This window comes from Belonocnema kinseyi, chromosome 2, assembly GCF_010883055.1.
Source record: "Belonocnema kinseyi isolate 2016_QV_RU_SX_M_011 chromosome 2, B_treatae_v1, whole genome shotgun sequence".
Classification (NCBI taxonomy): Eukaryota; Metazoa; Arthropoda; class Insecta; order Hymenoptera; family Cynipidae; genus Belonocnema; species Belonocnema kinseyi.
In genome coordinates this window covers 123694139-123705439 of record NC_046658.1, presented here as the reverse complement: position 1 = coordinate 123705439, position 11301 = coordinate 123694139, and the positions used below count along the sequence as shown (strand labels likewise).

The following is an 11301-nucleotide window of genomic DNA, read 5'->3' as shown; positions in this document are numbered from 1 at the left end:
TTGAACAAGAACAAAATAATAATTTTAGGTCAAAAAGTTGCAAACACGACGCCCAAATAGTTGACATTTCAAGCTAAAGAGACGAATGTTTAACATGGCAGATCAATTTTCAACAAGATAGTTTAATTTTTAACCAAATTGTTGAAATTCCAACTAAAAAAGATCATTTTTCCCCCAAAAATAGAATAATTGAATTTTCAGTTTAATAAATAAATTTTCAACCAAACAGAAAACAAATTTTCAACACAATACTTGAATTTAAAAATAAAAAACATCAATCTTCAACCGAAAAAATAAATTTTAAACAAAGTTGTTTAACTTTCAACCAAGTACTTGAATCTACAAACAAAATAGATGGTATTTAAAAATAAAAACATAAAACAGTTGAATTTTGTCAAGAAAGACAAATTTAGATGATTATTTTAAAACATTGTTTTATTTCCAACAAAAAAAGTTTAACATTCTACCCAAAATGATACATTTTCTATCAGAAGAGATGAATTTTCAACGAAAGACATGAGTTTTCAAGATTAAATGTCGAATTTTTTAGAAAGATATTGACTTTTAAACCCAAAAAAATTAATTTTCAACAAAAAATTTCATTTTCTAACAAGAAAGATGATTTTTTAACCAAATACATAATTGAATTTTTAAGAAGAATAAAACAACAATTTTAGATCAAATAGTTGCATTTACAATGTCCCAAAGAGTTGTAGTTGCAAGCTAAAGAGACGAATATTTAACCAAATAGATTAATTTTCTAAAAAGCAGTGTAATTTTTAACCATCCAATTGAAATTTCCACTAAAAAAAAACATTTTCACCAGAAAAGGAATAATTAAATTTTCAGTTCAATTTAAAAATAAAAAAATTGAATTCAGCAAAGAAACATAAATTTAGATGATTATTTTAAAAAACTGTTTTATTTTCAAAAAAAAAAAGATTAAAATTCTATCAGAAGAGATTAATTTTTTATCAAAAGAGATGGATTTTCAACGAAAGACATGAGTTTTCAAGATTAAATGTCGATTTTTTTAGACAAATATTGACTTTTAACCCGAAAAAATTAATTTTCAAGAAAACAATCCATTTTCAATAAAGAAAGATGATTATTTACCCAAATACATAATTTAATTTTTAAGAAGAATAAAATAACAAATTTAGATCAAACAGTTGCATTTACAATGTACCAAAAAGTTTAACTTTCAAGCCAAAGAGACGAATATTTAACCAGACAGATAATTTTCAGCAAAATAGTTTAATTTTTAACCAAATAGTTGAAATTTCTACTAAAAAAGATAAATTTTTCATCAGTAATGGAATAATTAAATTTTCAATAAGAAAATTGTTCTTCCACCAAACAGAAAACGAATTTTCATCACAATACTTGAATTCTAAAATAATATAAATTATTACATTTTCCGTTGAGAATTCGTCTCTTTTGGTAAAAAATTAATCTACTTTATAGAAACTTGAAGAATTTGGTTAATAACTAATTTTTTGAATCGAAAATTCAACTATTGTGTTAAGCATTCAACTGTCCTCGGTAAAATTCGTTTTATTTTTGCTTGAAAATTCAACTATTTTTCTAAGAATTCCGCTATTTTTTTGAAAATAGCGGAATTCATCTTTCTTGGTAAAAAGAAGGAACTTTTTTTTGTAAATTGAACTTTTCTGGATCAAATGTCAATTTGTTGAAAAATTAATGTTTTAGTTTGTTGAAACTTCGTTTTTTTTGTACGAAAATTCAACTCTTTTGATCGAAAATGAACTGTTTGAATAAAATTATTCCATTTCCCGTAAGCAAATGTTTCTATTTTAAATAAGGTATTTTTGGTTGAAATTAGTTCAACTATCAAGATAAAGAGATGAATTTTCAATAAGACAGATCAATTTTCAACAAAATAGTTGAAGGTTTAACTAAAAAATATAAATTTTCCACCAAAAACGAAATAATTAAATTAATTAATTTTCATTCAAACAGAAAACGAATTTTTAACAAAATAATTGTATTTTAAAATAATGAAAATTACATTTACATTTTCCGTTGAGGATTTATCTCTTTTGGTCAAAAATTAATCTAGTTTATAAAAAATTCAAAAATTTTGTTACAAAGCAATATTTTGTCGAAAATTCAACAATTTTTTTAGCATTCAACTGTCCTCGGAAAAATTCGTCTTTTTGGCTTGAAAATTCAACTTCTTTGATAAAAATTCCACTATTTTGTTGAGAATTGGTTTCTTAAAAGTAAACGGCTTTCTAAAACTTCGAATTTTTATACCGAAAACTCAATTTTTTGTTAAAAATTAATTTTTTTGTTGTAGATTTTTTTTTTACTTGAACTAAACTGTTTTTTATTTAAAATTAAAGTATTTTTAGTTTAACTTAGTTAAACTTTCAAGGTAAAGAGATGAATTTTCAACAAGACTGATCACTTTTCAACAAAATAGTTTCACTTTTAACCAAATAGTTGAAAGTTTAACAACAACGACAAATTTTTCACCAAAAATGGAGTAATTAAATTTTCAATTAAATTAATTAATTTTCATTAAAACATAAAACGAATTTTTAATAAAATACTTTTATTTTAAAATAATGAAAATCACATTTACATTTTCCGTTGAGGATTTATCTCTTTTGGTAAAAAATTAATATACTTCATAGAAAAATCAATAATTTTGTTACAAAGTAATATTTTGTCGAAAATTCAACCATTTGTTTAAAAATTCATGTATTTTTGTTGAAAATGCGTTTTTCCTATACAAAATGTGACTAGTTTAAGTATAGTATAAATAAAACTATAAATAGTCTATAAAATAATAATAAATACTATAAAATAATCCACTATAAATGTGTGTAATCCAGAGCAATCCTATGCAATCCGGAGTAATCTTAGGTCATCCAGAGAAATTTTGTATATGGAGTTAATCCATTTTATAGTTCATACTTTGGTTCTATTATTCGGAAAAAAATACACAAGCAGTTTTACAGAAATATAGTATAAATTGTATTCTTAAATCATAAATTACAAAAACGAAAGAGACTTTTTGCGCGATATTATTAACTTCAAAATAAAAATAATGTTTTTACCAATTTCAAAACAGACACGTAATAGTTTTTTAATATCATAAATTTAGGATACAATAATTTTCTACCCAATATAGAAGACAAGTACGCAACATTTTTTTAATATCATAAATTCAAGACTCTTCAAAATATGAAAAAAAAACGCAAAATAATAAATGAGAGAGACGTTGTACAAAAGATGAAATAACTTAGGACGTTGAGACAAATTTATTGATTTCAAGCTCCCATCGTCATTCCTGCTCTTGGATCTAAAATTAAATTTCCTTCTGGTGCATATGGGGCCATAGTTTGAAATGTAACTCTTGTTGCTGGAAATGATGAATAAACCTACATGGAAAAAATAACATTAGTATTTACGGTTTTTGAAAATAGTAAAAGATAGTAGCATGTATTTGTTTAAATAATTTAATAATTATATTAAACATTGCATTTTTTAAACAATCAACTCGGAATATGTACACAGATTCTAGATTTTATTAAAAACAAAATTTTTTTTCAAGTTCTAGGGATTTCATTAATACGTTTAATTTATAAAGCTTTGACAAATTATTTTACAAGATATTCTTAAATATATTAACACTATGGATTAATTATATGACACTCAATTCATAATTAATCATTATAAATTTTAAATTGTAGATTTATCTAATGTTTTGCGGTCCACATAAATAAAAGATAAAAATTGAGCCAACAAAAATTTGACAACTCAGAATTTATTTTTATTAAAAAGAACTTTCTCAACGTTTCGGTAGTGCCTACCTTTTTCAAACGGTTTTAACTTAAATAATTGTATTTACATTTAATAATATTAAAAACAGCAATAAATAAATGAATAATTTCGTAAATTAATATAAATTTTACCTGAGTTAAAGTAGTTCGAGTTATTCAAACAATAAGATTAATTTCTAAGCGTAAACACAAATATCGAAAAAAACATAAAAAACTATGTCAATTTGGAATTATTTAGTCAAATTTAAAGCAATGAAAAAACAATTAAAATTATTTTAGAAATCTCAACAAATTTAAATAAACTTAATCACTTAAAGACTACTACATCTTAAATTAAGTGAATTTCTGTTCGTTTTTTCTAACCAAGATAAAGTTCTTTTTTCTTTAATTTCAGATGTGATCTTTAAGTGATTGAAGTCTCTTTATATTTTTTAGACTTTAGAACCAAGTTTAACAGTTTTTTTTAACTGACTCAAATTTGACTAGAAAATTCTAAATTGACATTGTTTTTTATGTTCTTTTCGATAATTTTGTTTACTCTTCGAAATTTTTATTATTATCCTCGATTTTAATTTTTAATTTATGTGAACCATAAAGCCATAAGATACATCTACAATTTAAAATTCATAAACATTATCGATCGAAGAAAGGAATGATTTGTACTTGTCAAATTATTATACAATTACACCGGTACACAAAAAAAAGAGGTTTCAACTAAAAAGATCATTTTTCAACCAAATAGTTGAATTTTGAACCAAAAAAGATCAGTTTTCATCCAAAAATTGAATAGTTTAATTTTTAGTTTAAAAAAATAATTTTTCACAAAAAAAAAAACTTTCGACCAAAGTGATGAATTTTTAATTAAAATTATGAAACTTCAACTAGAATGGATGAATTTTACACCAAGAAGATGAATTTTCAATAAAATGTTTTTCCTCGAATACTTGAATTTTCAACCAAAAAGATTAATTTTCGACACAATAAATAAGACTTTTCAACGAAATGGTTGAACTTTCAACTACAAAAAGATCAATTTTCAAACAAATAGTTAAATTTTCAATTGACAAACATAAATAATTTTTAACTGAAATGACGAATCTTCAATTGGAATAGACGATTTTTTAACTAAAGAGTTTAACTTTCAAACAAGCAGTTTTTTTCAACAAAAAATAAGTTTTTTCAATAAAATATTAAATTTTCCAGTGAAAAAGGTCAAATTTAGAACAAATAGTTGAATTTTGATGTAAAAAGATGTATTTTCAAGAAAAAGTGGAATAGTTAAATTTTCGACTAAACTGATAAATTTTAAACTGGAATGATGAATCCTTAACTGAAATAGCTGCATTTTAAATTAAAAAGATGTATTTTTACCCAAAAAGATCATTTTTTTCAAATAGGACGAAATTTCAACAAAATGCTAGACTTACACTTTCAGTTAAAAAAAATTACGAATCTTCAACTGAAATAATATAATTTTAAATCCAAAAGATGAATTTGCAACCAAAATGATGATTCTTTAACTAGAATAATTCAAAAAGAATAATTTTCAAGCAAGAAAATTAATTTCTACCACAGAAGACGAATTTTCAACGAAGAATTGAATAGTTCAATTTTTAGTCAAAAAAATTAATGTTCAATAAAAGAGATGAATTTTTAAACTAAAATTATGAATCTTCAATTGGAATAGTTTAATTTTAATCCAAAAAGATTAATTTTTTTACAAAGAAGACTAATTGCAACAAAAAAGACGAATGTTGAAAGAAATCAATTTTCAATTAAAAAATATTAATTGTTAACCAAAAATTTAATAGTTAATTTTTTAGTCAAGAAAAATTAATGTTCAACCAAAGAGATGAATTTTATATCAAGAGATTGAAATGTTCATTTGAAATCGTTACAATTTCAGTTTAAAAAAGTAATTTTCAATAACAAATAATTTTCAAAACAATAGTTACATTATCAAACAAAGTGATACATTTTCATATAAAATAATAAATCTTCGAGTGGAATATTTAAATTTTTAGCCAAAAATATAATTTTTCAACAAAAATAATGAATCTCCATCTGGAAAAGATCAATTTTAAACCAAAAAGATGGATTTTTGACAAGAGCTTAATTTTTGACCTAATAGTTTTATTAAAAAAAAAAAAGAATTTACAACTGAAATGATGAATATTTAACTAGAATACTTGAATTTTCCACCAAGAAGATTACATTTCCACAAAATACATAAGTTTTCAACTAAAAAACAAATATTTAACCAAAAATTTAAAATTTTAATTTTCTTTATTGAAAATTAATGTTTAACCAACGATATGAATTTTCAATTACAATGACGAAATATTAATTAATAAATTAAGATTAATTTTCAACAAAATAATTACATTTCCAAACAAAGTGATGAATTTTCAACTGGAATAGTTCAATTTTCAAGAAAAAAGATGAATTTTTAACAAAGAAAATTAATTTCAACCAAAAAAGACGAATGTTAAAATACATTAATTTTTTATTAAAAAAGATTAATTGTCAACATAAAATTGAAAATTTAAATTTTCTTCAAAGAAAATTGATGTTCAACCAAAGAGATGAATTTTATACTAAGAGAATAAAATATTTAATTGAAATAGTTACAATGTCAGTTTTACAAAAATTGTTTTCAACAACAACAACAACAAATAATTTTCAAAACAATAGTTACATTATCAAACAAAGTGAGAAATTTTCAACTAAAATAATGAATCTTCAAGTGGAATATTTTAATTTTTAACCAAAAATATAAATATTCAGCTGAAATTATGAATCTCCAACTGGAAAAGATATATTTTAAACCAAAAACATGGATTTTTGACAAGAGTTTAATTTTCGACCAAGTAGTTTTATTTTTTTAAAAATGAATTCACAACTAAAATGATCAATATTTAACTAGAATACTTGTATTTTCCATGAAGAAGATTAATTTTCCACAAACAATAAAGATTTTCAACAAAATACATTAGTTTTCAACTAAAAAACAAATTTTTGACCAAAAGTGGAAAACTTAAATTTTCTTTACAGAAAATTAATGTTCAACCAAAGATACGAATTGTCAACTACAATGATGAAATATTAATTAATAAATTAAGACTAATTTTAAAACAAAACCAAAAACTAATTTTCAAACAAATAATTGCATTTTCTAACGAAGTGATGAATTTTCAACTGGAATAGTTCAATTTTCAAGCAATAAGATAAATTTTCAACCAAGATTAATTTCTACCAAAAAAGACGAGTTTTCAACTAAAAAAAAGTGTAACTAAAAATTCAATAGCTAAATTTTTAGTTGAAACAATTAACTATTAACCCAAGAGATGGATTTTCAACTAAAATGATGGAATATTCAACTGCAATAATTACATTTCCAGTTTAAAAAATATTAATTTTTAACCAAAGCAAAGACGAATTCTGAACAAAATCTACAACAACAAAAATATTTTGTTAAAAAAGAGGTTAACTTTCAACCAAGTAATTAAATTTCATTCCAAAGAAGATAAATTCTGAAAGAGAAATGTAGTAGTTGATATTCTAACCAAAATAAATTCAATTTTTACTTAAAATCAGTTGAATTTTTAATTAAGAAAGATTCTTCAGTTAAGAGGGAGAAAAAAATGCAAATAAACTGTTGAATTTTAATGCAAAAAGATGACCTTTCAGCCAAGAAAATTAATTTTATACCAGAAAAGGGCGAATTTTCAAAAAAATAAATTAATTTTTAACGAGATAGAATTTTTAGATAGAATTTTAACGAGGTAAATTTTCCGTTGAAAAACTTAATTTCAAACCAAAACAAAAATTATCTTCCACAAAATTTTGAAATACAATAATATAAAGCTACTATTACAAACAAGCCATCATTATTATTAGATTTTATATTGCTATAAAAAAAATACGGCCACGAAGAAAGTGCCTGAATTTCCAAAAAATTTCATGACCCTTCCGTTTTTCCAGATTTTTCTGAATATATATAGCTTTTAGCATTAGCGGTCAATCCCAAAAAAAATAATAGCATTATTAGAATATTTTTCAAATAAATGGGAAAATAGTGGCAAATAATTTCAGTAGTGGTAAAAGAAATGTTTAAATTTAACCTTATCCCTACCTTTTGGAATCTTTTGTGACCAAAGGTCCGTTCAAGCAGAGAATCGGTTGATTCCTCGCGAATTAACCCCGTAACAAAACGAACAAATTGCTGAAAAAAATCAGAATAAAAATAACTTTAATCAAAACCAGAAACCTGCCAACACAGCGCATCTACAAAAAGTAGAAAAGTATTTTGAAACTCAATTTCTTTAATTTCAAACTCTCCAATTTGGGATATTTTTAATTTTAATATTAAATTATCCAATTTTCAACACCTCAAATGTAAAAATCAATAAATATTTAGCTCAAAAACTTACATTCTCATTATCAATAGTTATGCCGGAGGATTCCGATGGCATTTTATTATAAGAATTAATCTTTCTCTGCTGTTTCTTCTGCATCATAATTTCACCGCTATCCGAATCACCATCTCCTCTTTTTCTCTTATCACTCCTTCCCGCAGGAATGATGAAATCATTTAAATTCGACTTCGCCGCAATTCTTTTCTTTTTCGGTGCCGGCTCTCCAAAAATATTCGGTTCATCCGAAGAAGGTTCCTTTCTCTTTCCTTCTAAATTAATTTCTACCCTCATTTGCGGTCTAGATTCATCCAAAAGTGAGGCATCTGATCGAATCCTTATTTTGCTCACAACCCTTTCTTCCTTTTGAGATTCCTCCTTCTCTTCAGCTGACACATTAAATACAATTCTCTCCTCCTTATCTCTCGATTCTCTATTCACTTCTTCCTCATTTCCGTCAGATTCGTCCATAAAATCAGCAGACGTATTTTGTGTGGGTTTCGACTTTTTCCCTTCTCTTGAAGTCGACGGTCCCGAAGAATTTCTCTGCGATACTCGCTGAATTGGTGAAAACAATTCACGAGTCGATCTGTATGACGATTGAGAACTTTGAAGATTTTGGGTTCCAATTATGCTTTGCGAGCCGTCTAAATATTGCGAAGCTTGCAATCTTTGTGAAAGAGAGGATTGATCTTGACTCTTGCTTTTCGGCAAGACGGGGAAAAGCGAGCTGCCAGAGTCGGATTTTAGTTTTTTCGTTCGAGCAAAACTGAAAGTCTCGAGATTTCTTTTCTCAGCACGTTTTTCATTCATCGCCATGCTTGCAAAATTATCTTCCATGTCGCAAGTGCTTTCCTGACTATCGAGATGAATTGAAGTTATGCCTGAGGGTCCAGACGGATTTTCGAGGGGAGAATCGACGAGACTCGAGTGTGTCTCTGGTGCCGATTTTCCATGTTCCTGAAATAATGACTGGTTCGTATCTGCTATTATGTTTTCATTGACGGAGTCGGAAGGGACTTTCGAACGCAAATCCTGCGTATCTAGTGCATAGACAGTGGCTTTTTTGTTATTATTATTATTATTAGAGACAGCTTTTTTTGATTCAACGAGCAAGTCTTTGAAATTGTGATTCGGATTGCAGTGTTGTTTCACCGAACAATGCAGGACTGCCAACGATATTTCGCTGTCCGAAATCATCCTGCGCTTTCTTTTTCGCAATAATTCACCTGAAAGTGATGGGAAAATTAAATATTTGAATAATGTGGAGCATGTAAAATAGGGGGGAAAAATGTTATCTAATTTTTTGAAGGAATTATAAAGTTACTACGAAATCCCAGTTTACAAATTTTCTGACGTTTCGTGACTTTTCCCTAATTTTTAAGTTTCCTTAAATTGTTATAAATTCTTCTTTCAGATACACCCAGGAGAAAAATAATGGCAACAAATTTGGTTTTAAAATTTATCTTAGAATTTACAAGGAGGATTTTATTAGGGGTCATCCACAAATTAGGTAAAAACATGGTCGAAATAGTATTTTTTTCTAGCAAAAAAATGAATTTTCAACTAAAGTGATGTATCTTCAATCAAAAATTTATTTTTAATCAAATAGTTGAATTTTCAAATTAAAAATTAATTTTCAAAGTAAAAATATAAATTAGCCACCAAGATTAGTATTGGACAACAAAAAACGAATTAAAAAAAACGAAAGAATTTTCAACCAAATATTGGAATTTTTAATTAAATAACATAGATTTTCAAAAAAAATGAAATAGCTCAATTTTGAGTTTGAAAAATTCATTTTCAGTTTAAAAAAATCTCAACATAAAGGATAAATTTTTAAGAACAGAAAAAGGGTTTTCAACTAAAATGATGAATCATTAATACAAAAATTGACTTTTAACAAATTAGATGAGCTTTTAACTAAGTAGCTGAATAAAAAAATTTTTTAAATGAATACCGAACAAAAAATGCAACTGTCAATAGTTTAATATAAAAAATTTAATTTCATACCAAAAACAGTTGAATTCAATTCATAAGGACGAATTTTCAACTAAATAATTGAGTCCTCAAACAAATCAGATTGTTTTTTAAATAAACAGTTGAGTTTTTTATGCAAAAGTATGAAATTTTTACGATCAGAAATGAATTTTTGCAACTAAAAGTACTAGTTTTTAACAAAAGAGTTGAATTTTCAGCTAAGAAAGATTTTTTTAAATTTTAACCAAGTAGTTGAATTTTTCACCACAACCATTGGATTTTAACAATCGTTCTGGCAAAAAGATGATTTTTCAAAAAAAGCTTACATTTTCAACTACAATGATAAATCTTCAACAAATAAAATTGATTTTTAATCAAATAGTTAAAATTTCAATCAAAAAGATTAACTTTCTACCAAAAAAATACGAGTTTTCTAGAAAAAAATAGTTAAACTTCCAGTTAAAAAATTACATTCAATTAAAAACATTAACTTTCCGAATAAATAGTTCAATTTTCTATAGAAGAAATTGATTTTCAACCAAACAGATAAAGGTTTAACCAAAAAGATAAATTTTCAACAAACAAAATTAATTTTCTACCAAAATAGATTAATTTTTAACAAAATACATAAATTAAAGAAAAAAAGTTAGAATTTTGAATAAGAAAATGAATTTTCAACAAGAAAATGAATTTTCAAATAAAGTGATGTATTTGAAAAAGAAAATAATTTCAAACAAAATAGTTTAAATTTTAAATTCAAAGATGAACTTTCAACCGAGCAGATTTTTTGTCTAAAAAAAGGCTCATTTTCAACCAAATACATGCATTTTAAAATAAGAAAGATACATGGTAAACCAAGAAGGAAATAATTATATTTTCCAATTAAAAAATTATTTTTTAGACAGAAGAAACGAATTTTTGACAAAATATTCTAATTTTCAAGCAGAAAAATGAATTTCCAATCAAAAAGATGAATTAGTTACCAAGAAGATTAATATTCTACGAAAAAACGAATTATCACCAATTACAATGAATTTTCAACCAAATCTTTAAATTAAAAAAATTCATTTTTAACTAGAAAGAACGAATAT

At 24.9% G+C, this 11301-nt stretch overlaps 1 protein-coding gene across 2 annotated transcripts in view; it reads right to left on the bottom strand.

Moving 5' to 3' along the window:
- Nucleotides 1–2935: 2935 nt before the first annotated feature.
- Nucleotides 2936–11301, bottom strand: part of LOC117166983 (nibrin) — a 28907-nt gene continuing 20541 nt past the window's right edge. For both annotated transcript variants that reach the window (XM_033351492.1, XM_033351491.1), the window contains 3 exons: nucleotides 8249–9459; nucleotides 7951–8040; nucleotides 2936–3413 (listed from right to left, as the gene is read on the bottom strand). In XM_033351492.1, the coding sequence (XP_033207383.1) occupies nucleotides 3303–3413; nucleotides 7951–8040; nucleotides 8249–9459 (1412 nt within the window). In that variant the 3' untranslated portion in view covers nucleotides 2936–3302. The remainder of the gene's footprint in view (nucleotides 3414–7950; nucleotides 8041–8248; nucleotides 9460–11301) is intronic.